General features: G+C 36.9%; 1 protein-coding gene across 1 annotated transcript in view; it reads right to left on the reverse strand.

Annotated features, from left to right (window-relative positions):
• Positions 1-2037: 2037 nt before the first annotated feature.
• The window catches only part of LOC122137680 (inactive tyrosine-protein kinase transmembrane receptor ROR1-like), an 85925-nt gene continuing 69469 nt past the window's right edge, over positions 2038-18493 (reverse strand). The window contains exons 2-5 of the mRNA XM_042725986.1: positions 10427-10498; positions 5957-6244; positions 4290-4326; positions 2038-3064 (exon numbers count right to left, since the gene is read on the reverse strand). Coding sequence (XP_042581920.1) covers positions 2980-3064; positions 4290-4326; positions 5957-6244; positions 10427-10498 — 482 coding nt within the window. The 3' untranslated portion in view covers positions 2038-2979. The remainder of the gene's footprint in view (positions 3065-4289; positions 4327-5956; positions 6245-10426; positions 10499-18493) is intronic.

The raw sequence follows: 18493 nt of genomic DNA on the forward strand, positions 1-18493 counted from the left end.
ACAGGCTTGACAACCCAGTGATGGTAGTATTAATCTTGTCAAACAGAGTAAAGGGGGATTTTATAAACAACCTTGTAGAAATGTGAGGCCGTATACGGTTCAAACGCCTGCTATTAAAGAATTCTGCTGACAATTCATGGGAGACCAGCAGCACAACTGCATTGTGTACATTAAGCTGTCTCTTCATGTTAAAATCACAGTAATGAAATCATGTCTATTAACAGTACATTAATGATATTTTGATAAGGATAACCTCTGCAGCTCTTTATGTAACAGCTGATTCTGAAAGATGTTAGTGATGGCAGACAAAAATGAGAATCAGAAATGGTAGAAATTGGTAGAAAAACACCCCAAAATGTACTCTTGTTGCTTCATAACATTACAGTTAAACCACTGATGTCACATGGACTATTTTAATGATGTCCTCACTACCTTTCTGGGGCTTGAACGTGGTAGTTGTGTTGCTGTCTATGCAGGGTCAAAAAGCTCTCGGATTTCATCAAAAATACCTCAATTTGTGTTCCAAAGATAATTTTTTTTATGTGTTTGGAACAACATGACTGTACATCATTTTTTTAATTTTTTTTTTATGTGAACTATTCCTTTTTGAGAACTACTTTTCTAGGAAATACCAGTAAATCCTAAGCTATGAATGTTTTTTTTTGTGGGATGCTTCAATGAAGCACAGGAAATGTTGCTTGATGAGTCATTTATCTCACTTAAAAATCTGTTCTTGCCTATTAAATTCTTCCTTCCGTGCTTCCCAAAAACATCAATAGCATCAATGAGTGAGAGAATGGCGAAAGAGGTGTGATGCTGAGACCCCTCTCCCCTACAGGATGGCTGACATTTGGGCCAGAACAACAGTGACTATTGTTTCTTCTTTTAAGGTTCATGCCCATTCCTCATCCATGGTGTTCGATTACCTCCTTTCCAGGTGGTCCCCATAAAAAGGGCAATGTTAAAAGTGAGAGGCAGTAAAAAGGGGCAAGAAAACATATTGCATTTATTAAAAAGTCTATGAATAAGGTCTTCAGTGTGAGCAATCATGATGTGCAGCTGTGGTGAGCATCTGAGACGCGCTAGACACAACAGGGGACTGTATGTAGACACTGCCCCTACCTGCTGTTTTGAGACCAGCTCACTTTATTCAAGCCCTTCCGCTTTCAAAAGATAAAGCACAGTTAACCTCACATCACTGAATCAAAGCCAAATCCGCCCTCATCAAACAAACAACCTCCTGTGTCACAAAGGGCTCATGGGACTCCATTATGGTCAAATTTTTAAAGGGATAGTTCACCCTAAAATGAAAATTCTGTCATCATTTACTCATCATCATGTTATTCAAGACCTGTGTGACTTTCTTTCCTCTGTGGAACACGGAAGAGGATATTTTGAAATATGAAATAACAGTTTTTTTCATTGAATGAAAGTCACAATTTTGAGATATAAAGTCACAGAAAAAAAACAGTTATGAGAAACAGTCACAATTGTGAGATAAGCTGCATTTACAAATAATAATAATAATAATAATAATAATTCAAAGTTGTGAGATTTAAAGTTACAATTTAAAAAAGTTATATATATATATGATACGTCACAATTCTGAGAAATAAAATAAGTTGCATTTATGGAATAATTAAGTCAAAATTGTGAGATATAAAGTTGCAATTACAGCAATAGTAAAAATTGTGAAAAGTATAAAGTTGCAATTACATAAAAAATAAGTAGCAATTACAAGAAATAAAGTTGCGAATATGAGAAATAAAGTCATAATTGTAAAATAGTCAAAATTACTTCCAGTAAATAAAGTTGCATTTGTGAGATATAAAGTTGCAAATATGATATATAAAGTCACAACTGTAAGCTATGTTGCAGTTATGTAAAAATTAAGTTACAATTACAACAACTAAAGTAGCAATTGTAAAATATAAATTCGCAAATATGAGAAATAGTCACATTTGTAAGATATAACATCGCAATTACCAGAAATATAGTCACATTAGTGCTACATAAAGTCGCAAATATGAGAAATAAAGTCACAATTGCAAAATATAAAATCACAATACATAAAAATTAAGTTGCAAATTCCAATAAATAAAGTTGCATTTGTGAGACATGAAGTTGCAAATATGAGAAATAAAGCCACAAGTGTAAAATATGTTGCAATTACAAAAAAATATACTTGCATTAGTGCTACATAAATTGCAAATATGAGAAAAAAGTCACAATTGTAAGTGAGGGATATTTAATCAGGCTAATATTCCCAGCACTAAACCACTAGTTTTCAAAATGGTAAAACCTAGCTTATTTCTCAGAATGGACAAAAACAAGCTTCCATGCTGTTGATCTATGAATGTCACCTCATTCTTTATTTTTTGTGCCTCATCCCTTACCCTGCCATTCATTGACCTTTTGCTCTTTAGACATCAATACCTCTCCAAACCTTCTCTCATATTTCCTCTCTTCCCCACTACAAGGCCAATTTAAGACCAGCTGTGGCCAGTTCAGCTCTCAGTCTATGCACTGACTCCAGGCTTGCAAACACACTTCTGCTTTGGAGTTCATTAAAGGAAGAGTTTTATTAGAGTCCCAGACACAACACCTCACAAGGGACACCCTCTCCCCACACTCTCTTTACCAGGTGCTGCTCACCAAGACGAGGCTGACACTTCCATACGTATCAAGAAAAAAAGGAGGCACATAAAGGAGAAAGAGTGTAAAAAAAACAGACAGCATACTGACCCTTTTCCTCTTGATGGAAGCTGACATGATGACTTTATTTGATGATGACACTAATGGTTACCAACAGGCCAACATATGGCTCAAAGGGATCTCTGTGCACCTCAGTGCAATGACGGCAGCTAGTCCAAAACGAGCTGTGCTGTCGTCTGTACGAGGCTTAGAGGCACACAGACGGGTTTGTGGACTTTAATCAATATTAATGTGATTTGGAGCACGGCCAGTCACGTCAAACGGTCAGGGGTTCAGTCTTTGATTTGGATGGAGACAATCCACAAAGCTTAGAAATGAAATCTGCACCACTTTGAGATTTGCATCAGTTCTGTAAATAAAAACCACGCGACTGTTTACTTCTAACAGTGGGTCAACTTACTACACAATATGAGAAGGTGCTAGTGAGGGCAAAAACTATAGCACTAAATTGAATGTATTACTGGGATCTAAAAAAAAAAATGCTATAATAAATGTACGCCCCCATGCTAAGTGGTTACAGTAGGTGTTGAAGCCTGCAGCATGGAAATATGTTAAGATTAAAAGAGAAACATGAAGGCAGTGTATTAATGCACTGTCTGTAATCTGAGTGGGTTGAAACAGAAACACGTGGTGAGGCCGCTTGTACATTTTAGCACAAACAGGTGCTGGCTGATTTTAATGAAGTTAGACATACAAATACTGCAGTTCCTACAGCCTTAAACAAGACACATGCAAGCAATATGGACAACATCTTCATTTGTCTTTGCTAACCTAGAATTGACCTGCTGAAGTTTCTGGAAGGCTCACTGTAAAGCTATAAATCAGAATGCAAAGAACAGTCTTTAATTACCACATCTAAGAATAGTTCCTGATACACATCTGAAAAGAACTATGAGGTCTGCAATATAGCTATCATTGTCATTTTTCATTGTAAATCTCAAATTATCTCAATTCTAATATAAAATTTTAATTTGACAACAGTGAAAATAAGTTTGTCAACAGTTTATAACTTTTTAAATATTTTATAATTAAACAATATTTAATTTAATAATTAAAATTATTACATTTAATAATTAAAATAATTTAATTTAATTATAAAATATGTAATTTAATTATACATTATAAAATTATAAATTATATGTCAATTTTGTGAAGTATTTTTGCAATTTAATATAAATGTTTTTTTGTTTTTTTTTATATGTAATTGATTTATGTGATGGCAAAACTAAATTCCCAGTATCCATTACTTATCACATTATCCTAAATAATCTGAATATGAAACACAAAAGAACAGCATTTATTTAAAATATAATATTTTTGTAACAACGAAATAAAAGGTATGTAAATTGTCACTTTTGATCAAATTTTATCTTACAGACAAGAGCATGCATTCCTTTCTGTGCAGGTCTACCTCATCCACTCACTCACACATAAAATGGAAAAGCTTTAGCCAGACAAATCTTGAAGAAGCAATTAAAAATTTGCTTATGCAAGTTTTTTCCCCTTTTGCTCTGCTATATTTAATCGAGGATTTTAGATGGGGTACGGCACAGAGGAAAGGAAAATGGACTTACGGTGAAGGCCTTCCAGGCAGAGGGGTGGGAGCCGGATCTGGAAGAAAGAGAGAGTGGAGATTTTTAACAACATATTAGGCACAAATTGCTCACAAAGAAGCACAACACATGCAGCCAATATGGCTCCTTGGCATGGAATAGAGAATAACTACAGTGACCTCATCAGACCTACACAGTTTCTTTGGCATTCAGGGTATAAGCACATTTCAAGGGTCGTCATTCCAAACAGAGGGACCACTGCTTTGCAACAAGTCAAAAATTATATGGGGTGTATAATACTTGGAAACTGTTTCTCCTAGATAACAAAGACATTATTTTAAGACAATATGAAATCTTTACTGAATTCTACTTCTACTTAGATTTTTCTCCAGAGAAAGACTGTAATATCAATTATTTTTGTTCATAAAACTAAAGTCCACAGAGTTCAAACAGCACCAACAAATAACACAAGGTGTGTCCAAAAAACACATACTGAGTAGGTACTAGATTCGATGAGGAATGAACATCATAACCAGTAAACAGTATGCTCTATATAGCAAAAACATATGTAGTATGAATGAAATTTAGAAATATTACTTTGTCATGGTACTTACAGTAAAGTATGCATTGGATGCACACTTTGGAAATTGTACCTACTGTTTGTTATGAATAGTACAAATTTGGAAATGCTACCCACACCCAGTTCTTATACTGTTTATTGCCCTACTATATAGTGGGGACGTAGACATAATCAGACACAGGGAAAGAGATATTTTCCAAAATCTGTTCTTTTATGTCCCACAGAAGAAAGAAAGTTATACAGATTTGTAGCAACATGAGAACCAGCAAACTCTCAACCTGTGCGAGCGCCCTAAAAGGGTTAGTTCACCCAAAAATGACAATTCTGTCATTAATTACTCACCCTCAAGTCGTTCCAAACCCATAAAACCTTTGATTATCTTCAAAACACAAATTAAGATATTTTTGATGAAATCCCAGAAAGGTAGTAAGGACATTGTTAAAATAGTCCATTTGACATCAGTGGATCAGCCGTCATTTTATGAAGCTACAATAAACACTTTTTGTTTGAAATGAAAACAATTATAATGACTTGATTCAACAATTATTTTCTTCCATGTCAGTCTTCCATGACACGTGCACAAAAAAACCCCCATTCTTGTAGCGTCATAAACTTAAGATTGAACTATTGATATCACATGGACTATTTTAACGATGTCCTTACTACCTTTCTGGGCCTTGAACATGATTGTTGTCATGCTGTCTATGGGAGGGTCAGAAAGCTCTCGGATTTCATCAAAAATATCTTAATTTGTGTTCCGAAGATGATTGAAGGTCTTACGGGTTTGAAACAACATGATGGTGAGTAATTAATGACAGAATTTTCATTTTGGGGTGAACTAACCCTTAACAGGGTTAACACAATGCAGCAATTTGCAAATGTTTGGTTTTCTGCGATTTGTTGCATTTGTTTTTCAGTGAAAAAAAAATGAGATGTAGTCGATACTTTAAAAAAAACATAACTGAGGACCCCCTAAAGTCTCCTGATCTAGCAAAGATGACCCCCTGGGATGCGTTTGAACACACAGACCTGAAGTTTTTCTGCAATGCGTCATTGGTCACTTGATTGTGAAATCATCAAGGTATTGTTAAACTCCAAAAACACTCACCAAACTTGACAAACAGGATTCCTGTGGTAGATACTGTGCCATAGGTGTTGGCAGCCACACACTGAAAGTAACCGGTGTCTGTGGTGTCTAGGTTTCGGATTCTCAGGCGGGAGCCGTACGGAGTGGGCCGGTAAGAGACACGCCGCGGTTCCTGGACCACAGGGGCATCGTTTTTAAGCCAGCGGACTGTGGGTGGTGGATTCCCTGAAACGTGGCAATGTAACTCAGCTGTCTGTCCGAGGGAGGTAGTGATGTTATTCATTGGAGCATCCAGCCTTAGAAAGTGATCTGAAAGGACAAGGCAGAAAAGTTATTGGAAATGTCGATTCAAGCTAACTTACTCAAATTACCCAAAGGGAATAGGGTTAAAAAATCCAACAGAATGAAGGTGAGCAATAATGACAGAACTAATCCTTTAAACCGCCATTATTTGACATGTAGTAAGTCAAAAGTTTTTCCGAGAGGGTTTTTCCGAGAGTGTTTGTGTGTATTTGTAACTATATACGAGCATACAATGTGCAACAAACCTCTAAGCTGCCGGTTAGGAATTCTTTACATGATATTTAGCGGTTGCCACTAGGTGGTAAATCATTAGTTTGTCTCATCGGTCTGGATATTGCCAAAGGGGACGGCAAAACCTCTTGAAGCTTCTGGAAACTTCTGTCTCCAGAAAATCTGTCTTGCCAGGCCTACAGCTAACTTTGATAAGGGGCCAGCAACAACATGACAACCCCCAATAATTCATAAGTGGTGGGAGGGAAATAAAAGTGCTTGCAGTGAGCTGAGCAGATCTGACCCATTCTGGTCTGAGTAAAGCCATAGAGGGGAATGTTCAGATCTATGGGAAAGTTGCACAGACCGTATGTTGAAACACTTTGTGGTGAAGAACCTCAACCAGAATTAGGGTAAGAGTGGATATACAATGGTATGTGTGTGTTTGCGAAAACAATGAGATCTTATCAGTATTAGTACCGTGTGGCTTGAGCACAAATACATTTTCATACATTTGAATAGATGCTGAAATGTACAGTCCAAAATTAACATCCAAACCAAAGATTGTGATCGAACACACACATATAAACCAGTAAATAAATGAAACACATTAATGTTACATCAAAAAAATGACAATGTTACACTTTGTTACACATATGTTGTACTTCTGGTTTTATATACTAAAGTAACACATAAAATGGTTTAAGTTTTAGATGCTATCAATATATTATTGTACATTTCAGTGTATGTCCACCCATACAAAAATGTTAAAATAAAAAGTGTACACTTAGTGTACAAATGCCTATGAATACTAATTAGTTCATCTTGGCAAAAAACAGACAGATAAAGTTGTTTCATACAAATAATTTTAACCTCTGTAGAGTTCCCTGGGACTTCCTGTGGAGTCATATGATCGGTTTGGCTCTTGATGGCATTCTGACAAGCCCTACTGGTGCAGCCAAGAAGCAAAGAGTGAAAGTAAACTTTTCCTCTCACTCAGCACCGATTTACTATGAGCATATCAAACATAGAGTCCAACAATCTGTCAATATACTTGCTCATGATTAAAAGAGTCTAGGCATTGTGCAGTGACTAATTACTATTACAAACTAAATAAATTACTAAAATATATACATGAATAAATAATGCAGTGCAAAAGTGGTGTTCCAAAAGAAAAAAAAAAAATCCCATAGAGAAATTGTTTTTAAATGACAATAAATAAATATTTCACAGCCACCTAAAGAGTTTTGTTCTGTTGTGCACTATACAAATCTGTAAGGCAATGAAATTTGTCTGTGAATCTATGAGGTATATGGTAATGGTAAAACTAGGAAACACAAATTTCTGATTGACATGTTATGCCACATTACTTAACCAAAGTCTGAATTTATAGTTGTTGGAATAGTTCTCCTTCCCTCTCTCTTCAAATTCAGTGGCATCTTCTCACAGGAGGTCAGACTCTGGTGCAGTGCAAGGAATGTGACTTTGACGAGAAAATTAATAAAAGTATATTGAGAGGAAGCCATGAGTGTGGCCCCCCGGGGTTACAGGCAGGGTAAACAGCCACAGGGCCCACAGCTGTGCAGGTACATCCACTATATTAGTCCTGCAGTGGTAGGGGTTGAATTCCTCTGACTACCATTCACCTTTCAGAAACCCTAGCGCTGTCTGAACAACACCTGACAGCAGTGCTCAGCAAACTGCATCTAGGGTTACCAGGAATCTGGTGGTAGATTTGAAATTTTCTTCTTATGTTCAGTTATTTAAAGTAAAATTAAAGCCTGAGAAAAATGCTCATTTTAAAACAACAGACAACATCTGCATTAGAAAGAGCTGCAAAGGCAAGTCACTGCAAATTCACACCAAAAAATACATTAATTGTGCAGATTTTTGGGGCCTCAGTCATTTCCTATAGTCCCCATTGCAACATATGAAACCACAGTGAGATACCTGAGGTCTGGGTGACAAGTGACTAATATACACACCATCCAACTATTACTCCACTCCCTTATATTCTTACTCTTGTCCATTCACACCTCCTCCCTTTTCTTTTCCCTCCTCTCTTTCTACCGCCCTCTTGCTCTCGTTCCAGACATATCTGGTCTGAGGACAGCTGGAGGAAAAGATCCCATCCTTCCCCTGGCGGATCTCTTCTTTATCCCTCCATCTTAATTTCCTCCATCCAAACATCAGCTCTCTTACAACAATATACAAATATGGCTCTCCAAAAAATGGAACCGAATGAAGAATCCAACCACAGGGGGATCAGTTCCGACCCATAATGCATCTGACTGACAAGCCTCATCTTCTGGACACTTCCACTTCCTTTTAATGATGTAAGGATGCGGTGACTGGTTAGGAACTTCAGCCAGAAGGAACAAGCTGCACACAAACCCACACATACATGTAATTCAGCTGTTTATTTATCAAAGTTTGGCAGATGATTTGTAGAAGTAATTTGACCATCCAAAGTTAGCAGGATCGAGACAATGGCATCTTTTGTTGGCAGTCTGGATGTGTGTGGACAGTAGGCTCTTTGTTTACTGTGCTGATAGTTATTGGAGGGGAGTGTGAGGGAAATGGATGTCCAAGTCTATCGTACCATTTCTGCTACATCAGTTTCAAAGGAGCCACTGAGATAAATAGGAAGGCATGTGCATGTTCTTTCTTGGATGTGGAATCTACAAGTGAATGCAACAAAATGTACAATTCAAAGCATTAGAGAACTAGATAGATTTTCAGAAAAGACTGATGACAAGATACTAGAGCATTATGGGTTGTTGCCAAGGTTTCTGTGTGGTATTTATCATGTTGCCTGTTCTGCAATTGCTGATGTTTTTACCTTTCATGAAATGCATGTCATAAAAACTATGACATCTAATTTAACACTGTAAAGCCTCTAAAAGACAGAAACAAAGAAAAAAAGTCATGAACAGCATGTTAAAGTATTAGACATATTATATTTGAAGAAACCTATGAAAAAAACTTAAATAAAAAGTACAACATCCAAACGAAAGACTAATTTTCAAAAATTACACAAAAAATGACAAAAGTTGCAAAATGCGTAAAAATATGATCGTAAACACCACAATATAAAAAAAAAAAATTATAACCTAGAAAAAATCTATCTATCTATCGTTTACTTTAGTTAATATACAGTTGAAGAAACACCACTATATAACAAAAAAAGATATGTATCTAGCAGAAAGGAATTACTGTGAGTTCTTTTGTTTCTTTAAACCTTTTCTGTTTTCTGACCTAAAGCACAAGTCAACTGCTGGTCAAAAGGAAAAGCCTCAAAGTCAGAAGAAAGTTCTTGTGTTGACAGCTGTGTTCAAACACCCAGCAACAAATCTGACTGAGATTTAATTATTAATCCCAAAGCAATTAGGACAATTTGGAGAAATCACATAGCGGACATAATGACTCCAATTCTCTTATTAGTTTAATTACTACTGAGTTTTATTCAAGACAGGAAAAACACTTAAATGAAACGACAAATAAAAGAATGACAGAAAAGAGGCTTGGAATGGAAAGAATGGAACAGAGTGCTTATATTATGTATTTGTAGGTATTTGTGCATGTGCATTCATGAGAGAGAAATTAAATGGGGTTATTATATGTGGGCACTGTGAAATCTTTGGAAAATACAATCTTTTCCTGACTTTTGTTCCAACTTGCATCTAAAATGATAGCACAGACACAACAGATCTAGGTTTACCAAGACAACGGAAACCCCCAAATTAGTGCATAATGTCCCAGACTGAGGAATTGGGATGACTTAAGACACATAACAAGACTCTTTCTAAATGCTGCCGTCCTATAGCTCACATGTTCCTGCTAGAAATGCTGTCTGCTTTGGCAATCAAAACTAACATTCATCTCCAGACAAAACACAGCAATCGCTGCCGATCTGTCACATTACTGTAGTCTTAATGGTGTCCCTGAGTGGCCTAACAGAGCTGGGCTAAAACTCACCTCTTTCAGCTCCACTGGACATGTTCCAACTGGAGGCGGCCACCACGTTTGGGTCTGAAGGAATCTCTGCGCCTGCAGATACAAAGCCATGAACAGAAAGTCAAAGAGAGGCATATTTCAGACTGTGGTGTTACCATGGTACAGACAGACAGATAATTTTGTGCAAATGTACATGATCCCTTATTTAATTTAATACAGTTTTAAGGTTAACTAACAAAAAATTATGGATAGTAATCTGATCTAACATTTAAAAAAAAAAAATTTTCAGTTCAGTATTCTGGCCTTAATTCACTTTTGTGAGAACTATGATACAACATACAGCAAGAATGTGAAATTAAAGAGACGGTCATGTTGCTATTAGCGCTCTGTGTGTGTTCAGGAGTGTGCAGGTAAAAGGTGTGCCTCTAATATATGAAGATTACAGACTTGTTACTGTACAAAGGACATTTTATTATAGTGTAGCAGCACAATATGGGCAAGTGTTGACAGGTTCAGAGTTAGTGATGCTCGTCTTACAATGGCCCCCTTTGAGTCAGACCAGGGATATTTTCATCATTTTACTACAGAACACAATAAACAATGGACTGGGGCAGTAATGGAGTCTGAAAAGAGGTGCAAGGTGCTCCAGGAATGCACAGAATTAGTTCAACTCTCTCCCTTTTTTATGTATGTTTAATTAGAGGTGGAATAAAATGGAGACAGAGTAAATTAATGACTGAAAAATGAATGGGAGAAATCCCAACACTCAGCCTGGTGGTTGTCTGTGAAGACATTTCCAATAAGCTTAATGGAAAAGACCTGATTCATTACTCTAGAACGTAGTCTAGTCTAGTCGGCAGATTTATGTGATTTGAGCTAAAGAGTCTAAATCAGGGTTGTCCAGACCTGCTCCCGGAGCTCCAACCAGCTCCAACATACTTGCCTGGAAGTTTCTACTGAATCTGAATACCATGATCAGTTGGTTCAGGTCTGTGTAATTAGGGTTGGACCTAAACTGCACAGTGGACTTTCAGGTTTGAACAGCCCTGATCTAAATATATGATAGCAATTTAGTTAATATGGGTTGTACTTGCCTGGCTACACTTATGAAAAAGTCAAATTTAGCATACTTTTAAAAATAGTAATTATTACAGATAATAATAAACTTTAAAAGAATATACTTCAGTGTGAACAACATTTTTTGCACATTTAACTATTAACTGAAATTAAAGGAAAATGTATGACAGTTTAAATGTATCTTTAATGCAATTAGTTGAACTTCAGAGTGTTTTTCTTTTCTTAAGTACATATTTACATGTAATTTCATTATTACTTGTATTGTCTTTAAAATATGGTTAATATGGATTTGTAATAATTAGTACATTAAAATATATTAACTTAAAATATATTATCAAATAACACACTACAGTTAAAATAATAATCAAGTACTTAACATGCTTAAGTATGGTTGTCAACAACACAAGTGTAATTGTTTAAAGCACAACAAAAGATTATTAAAACATAATAATTTAAAATGTACTTTAAAGTGTGTTAAGAAATAGTCATAGATGTATTCTCTGAGTACATCCGAGTGGCTTTATTTCATTAATATAACATTATCTGCACTGTTTTAATACACTTGTAAATTAAAAGTATTTTTAAAACAAGTGAACATTCAATACAAGTAAGTGCAATTCTTTTTTTTACAAGGGTAGAAAATAATTGTCAATTACCAAGTTGGTTGCAGCTAAAGTGAAACAACTTGCTGTAATGAACAACGTGATCCCACCTTTCATTAAAAAGCACCAATTATCTCACTAGTAAAGTCACTGCTTGGTCTTCAAAACAATTCTTACTAGAATACACTTGTTCATTAGCTCAACATAGCTTCTAGCTCGACCAACCTAAAAAATTACAGCTTTCTTTAGCCTGATTTGAGCTAAACAGTTTCAGTCAGATTTAGTCATTCATGAAGACAGAAGATGTACTTGCATGACTAAAAAATGGTTTTCCAAGATGGCTGCTGTATAAACTAACTTGCTTTTTTTAAAAAAAAGCTATTTAATCTGACAGCATAATCTCAAGTAAACTCTAAAAGAGTGCACCTACACTCTTAAAACCTTGACGACAAAGACTACGGTCAACAACAACTACCAAAGCAAACATATGCTCACACTGTGTGTGCATTTGCATCTGTGCATGAGTGCATCCCTATGTAGAGTTCTAGTAATGGATCACAGAGACTCCCTGCTGACTCGGCTCACATTGGTGGATAAATCTCCAGTGTGCTGACAGGCTCAGAGGTCTGCTGGAACTACAGCGAGGGAGGAGGGGCACTTTTTGTGGACATCTTGCTCAGTCCATGAATGCCAAAAACAGAAAGGTGTGCTTCCATTCACAAATGTTACACAAATAAAAATATATACTGTTCTGTGAGAGCTTTTTATGGCCTCGCTGGTCTCTCCATAATGCCTGTTCCAAAAAGTAGGTTTATTTAGGGAAGGCAATCCCAGAATGCATAGTGACATGCTTTGTTTTTTTAAAATAAAATAAAATAAAATTTAATAAAAAAATTTAATTAAACAATTTAAAGGTAAATAAATAAACTTACATTTTATACCTAATATTTGCATGTTCTATTTATTTTCAAGCTTATTAGTGTATAATGCACGAAGCTAATGCTGAACTGTCTGCTGAATTTGCTTTCTGTGTAGAGCTTTCCTAATTGTTCACTTATGAGGCTCCATGAGTGATAGGATGCTGTCTTAGAAGGCAGCCACACATGTAGGCAGCGGAGAAGCTACCTAGGTTTTATTTGAACAGAGCTCTAGTAGTGGTGTGAAATAAATACACAAATCTCACAGCTAGAGAGGGAAAGGGTGAAAAAAGTGATATACAAGCGTCAAAGTGTGAACACAGAGGTGTTATTATGTTAACTGGGTGTTAATTTCATGTTAAATATGCCTGGTGTTAAAAAAATGCTACTTTAATGAGCTGCTGATATACACACACACACACACACACCTGTTAGTGTCTTGTGTGACAGTGTGCACACACACACATAAACCACCACATGCTACCGTTGCTGGGGTAAAGACCAGCAGCTGCAGGGGCAGGTGGTTTAATGCCTCCTCCACGATGACACTGACTGCAAATGCGAATTACACTCATTAGTGATGTATCTATGACAGCTCTCTTCATCTGCTCGTTACATTATAACCATTACTCATTATAGCATGACCTGTCACTTTCATCCGAGTCAAGTGTGGCCCCAAATTAGGATCATCTAAATATATTTTACAAGTGTCACATTACTTTATGTGACATTATACATTACACATTTTGTTGTATAATCATCCCTTTTAACATGGCAGACACTATATCACCACACACACACACACACACTCCTAAAACCACTTTTTTGTAATGCATTTTCAATTAATTACTCATCTGACACAATGGCGTATTTACATTTTTTCAGCAAATATTTCTATAAGAAACTAATTGTGAGTTATCTGATTAGCTAATCAATATATCCATATAATTAATCTGGCCATTTTTTTTTCCAATGACAGCTCTATTTATAATACATTTCAACTGGTGTGGCACAGGTCAGCTGAATATATCAAAACAGATGTCCACATCTGCAAGCTACCCATCATTAGCTAATCACGAAATATTAGGCAAATTGCAGTGTAATTTGGAGATTACCTTTCTAATGTTGCCAAACAACAAAGGCAGCTTTAATTGGGAACATTTGTTAATTATGACCTTAAAGGAAAGCAGTACACCTGAAAAATCAAGCAAGAACACACAGGAAAGCCTCTGGTACAGCATTCAGAATAAATACATGCATCTGAAAGCACATAAAGGTTACAGGTTTTAGACTGGTTTCAGTGTTACTTTCTTTCTCTTCACTTATTTCACTAATATAATAAATGAAGAGCTTGATTTTCATTATTCTACATATATAAAAACTACTTGTAAAATATGAATGTACATGAATGTACATTTTACTCAGCACAGATATATAAAAAAATAAAAATATCCAAGATTGCTCAAAAGGAAAGATTTATTGATATTTTGACTGTCTAAAAGAGCACATACACTTATAAATCATAACACATCTCCGATTTAATGGAGGCCGACTGAAATGTCTTCGTATTCAGTGGGAGACCCAACCTGGGACAGGTGCCAGGGATCTGGTTTTGCGCATATAAGAAAGATGATTACAACTGAATTTACAATCATGCAAACTGAAGTATACAACCATGCAATCAAATATGATTGTATGATTTGTTTCCTAAAACTGAAATTATGGCTTTTTACGCTGTTCCTGTTATTGATGCGAGTCATGTTAGACTATAATTACTCATCATATTTTCTGCCATTATATTTTTGGAGAATGCAATAAACTGATCAGTATCCCAAGTAGTGTATCCCATAAAATACCATCAAATAGTGGCATACTACTATCAGCTTAATCAGAAGTCAATATGATAGACAGACGGACGGACAGACAGACAGATAGACAGACAGACCTATATGTTCTTGCCAGATGTTTTCTAATCAAAGCAACAAAAGGCACTAGTGACGTCAAGTAAAACTCTGTGAGGTCATAATTACTCTGTCACTATCTAATTGTATGGTCCCCTTCAATTAAAAAAAATGAACAGCTGGCTGAGTCTTTATGAAGAGTTGCCTGATCTTCCTGGGTTTGAACACTGCCTGACAACCTTACTGAATTATTAGCATAATTACGTCGGCACTTGGATGTGAATGGAAAATGTGAGGCTAGCTGGGCCAGAGACAATAAAGCTTTTTAATGACAGGGAGAATGTGAGGGAAAAGCCCAGGCTGATGATTCCAACCATAAACTCTTCTGTGTGGAGGTGGGTGCTGAACCCGGCCCAAATGCTGAGGTTTGACTTGGCTTGGAGAATACCTCTGAGTGAGGAGAGAGAGGAGAATTAACCTGAGTGAGAGAGAGAGAGAGAGAGAGATGGAGAAGATCCATCGTAGAGGAACATGGCTGTTTCACCTTCTCAGGTGTCACCTGATACATAAAAAAGGATTAACCGGCCTCCACCTGAATAACTCCACCTGAGTGCACTACGGGGAACAGGAATCAAGCCACCCTCAAATTCTCCACCACCTACCCCACCGTCCTGTCTCAGGAAGCCGAGCTGTAATGTGATAACTCTGTTCATGCTCCAGGGACCCAGATGGCCCGGTATAGACCAGGCGTAGACATGCTGGAGACTGGGCAATGAACCAGGGTGAGCGCTGGCCATGGACGCTGTAATACAAGGACCTTTCCCATTAGCACAACAAACACCAGAGCAGAACAAAGCATCTGATGCAACTGAAAGGTAGTCTCTCCTCTGGTTAGCCCTCCTTAGCAAGACAACAGCCAGGCCCACCGCTGGGCAGCCCTCTTGGGAGCTAAAAGGAATGAACTAGCATTAGCCCCAGGGTGAAAGTACTTAGCTGTGAGCATCAGCTCTAAAGAGTTTTTTTCTTTTCCTTTACATTTCTGGCAAAATTAGTACTAAGAAAAATGTTGTGTCCGAACATATATAAGAAGTGAAAAACAGTACTTTTTATTGACTAGCGGTGTAGTGCAGCCAAACTCTACATCACTGTTTCTAAAGTGACATTTTATTGCATTCCATGTGCCATCTTTCAAGAGTTCAAACTCTTGTAAATTGTCCTTCATCTCCTATGTAACACCAGAATGTCAGATGAATATTAGTGAATCTGTTTACTATAGTAAACCAACTCAAGTTTTTTCATTTGGTGTAAAAAAACAACTGATAATTCACCAAAACTCACTGAAATATTATATACTGTATAATTCTGCAAATGTATATATGCTGGGCAACAATTAATTGTGATTAATTACATCCAAACTAAAGTACTTGAACTACTCTAAATTATGTGTAGCTTGGCAAGATATAGTTTCAAAGCAGCTTCCCCAGTGCAGGCTAATGTGTTGCTGAAACAGTGCAGCACACAGGCGGATGAGTATTATATCAGGACATCCCATGCAATCAAGATCAACGGGGGAAGATTAGCATATTCCTGAAAGGACCCCGAACCACTTCAAAGCCGGTGCATCATTTACCTACGGTCTAATTTCAGGGGCCCAGAGTGACGAGCACAACACGTAACAAACATGATATTGCTTTACCATTTAATGACCCGTTTACTCACACAACGCAATCTCTGGACATATCGGGTCACTCTGAGATCTCACAGGAGCATTTTGGAATGTGCTCTGCTGGTTACCACCTACTGTAGAAGTCATTTGTTTTCCGCTGACAGCCTGGAGAAAGTGATCTCCTGGTGCCAGACTGACAACATGCTGAAATCCTCCACTGGCGTGGAACAGACTCCACTCTCAAAATCTGGACATAAGCACAATCTCAGGTGAAGAGAGAAAGACACGTACCATGTGATTGGTAACTGCACAGTTAAAGCCTGTCTGCACTCCAAAAATCCCATATATAACTGACACAGATTGACTAAACCAACCCAGCAACCTCGGCCTGAGGAGCATTTGGGACGGATAGGAACTGGAGATGCCCCAGTTAATGTTGGACAATTTAGAATGTCATTACAGTTTAAACATCACAGGAGGCCCAAGGTTTGAGCCAAATCCTCGTGATCAGTTTCCAAACCCTTTCCTCAGTCTTTCCCTAAGCTTGATAGAAATAATAGGGAGAGTGTAATGAACAAAGCAAGCCAGTTGGATCTGAATTGCGGAGCATCTTAAACCATTTAAAAGCAGTGATTGTTTTCTGCCTAAGGGATGATTGCAGAAAATGACACTGACAAGACAAAGTGTTTGAGGACTACAAGTGATGCTTCAGAGCTGTCCATCATGCAAGCTCTTCACATCCAGGACTCAAGCCACCACCTGCACCTGGTGCTACTCAACTACTCCATACTGAACTCTAGTCCCTTAAACTGCTTACTGAGGAGAGTTTATATTAAGACTTGACAAGCATGCTTTTCTTTCTTGGCATATTCCCTATTAAAGCAGAAAGTTGGCATGTCTCCATTTTTGTTAATCAGTCAATAGTCTTTAGTTATATCACAACCATAAACAATGATGGTTACTTGCTTTTACTATCAAAGACGTTTATAATATTGAGAAAGCATTATCTGTTAGCATTCACAGTCAACATATATACTTTTATGTGGTATTTGCAATTTACAATTCATTTATTCAGAATAAACCGCTATTTTTGAATGAATGGAGAAAATTGCTTTTTTGCCACTACAATGTTATAGTGCTATGCTAAGCTTGGAAGCCAAGATGTTAGTTTGCCAAATGAAACAAGCAATGGTAAAATGCATGTAAATAAAAAAAAATCATAAAAAATTCGTAATTAAGAATAAATACAACATAAATTATATTCTAACATTTCTAATCAGGCACCGAATAGAGTACATGTAAGAGTTACCTCAGCGAAAAGATAAAGACAAAACATTTTAAATGTGCTTTAAAAAACTTAAAAAGTAAAAGAACACATAGATGGCCTCAAAGCTAGCAGATACGGAATAAAAGCCACAAAATTGCAATTTTCATGGAACACCATTCTTAAAGTCCTCATCAAGACCACACATCTGACCTCATAAGAGGTGTAATACCCGAAATATGAGAATTACAGATGAGATGATCCATTTACTTGGCCAAGAGAACCCACAATCGAATGAAAATCAATCGCTTTGGTCCATTTCTTTAACACACAGGTGTTTCCATGTGCTTGTAACTCCTTTTCCAAAGGGTTACTTCCTTGCCTTTATGCAAAAGTTTATCTCCCTGATTTATGGTAAATCTTACAGCTGGGAAATGGGAGACAAGTACGATGTACGTAACGGCCGATGTGTTACGCTATCAGCACCAGACACTATTAGCTTGGAAACGAAGGAATGTGTGCGCAGAAGCTTTTAGTTCACAAAACTGCGGCATTGATACATATCCATAAAAACACTACTGGGAAACTAATCACATAAAACACTCGGACATAGATCAATACAAGCCGTTTGTCTTTAAACGTGATCCATTGATGGCCGTGC

The sequence above is a fragment of the Cyprinus carpio genome, chromosome B6, assembly GCF_018340385.1.
Source record: "Cyprinus carpio isolate SPL01 chromosome B6, ASM1834038v1, whole genome shotgun sequence".
Taxonomy (NCBI): domain Eukaryota; kingdom Metazoa; phylum Chordata; class Actinopteri; order Cypriniformes; family Cyprinidae; genus Cyprinus; species Cyprinus carpio.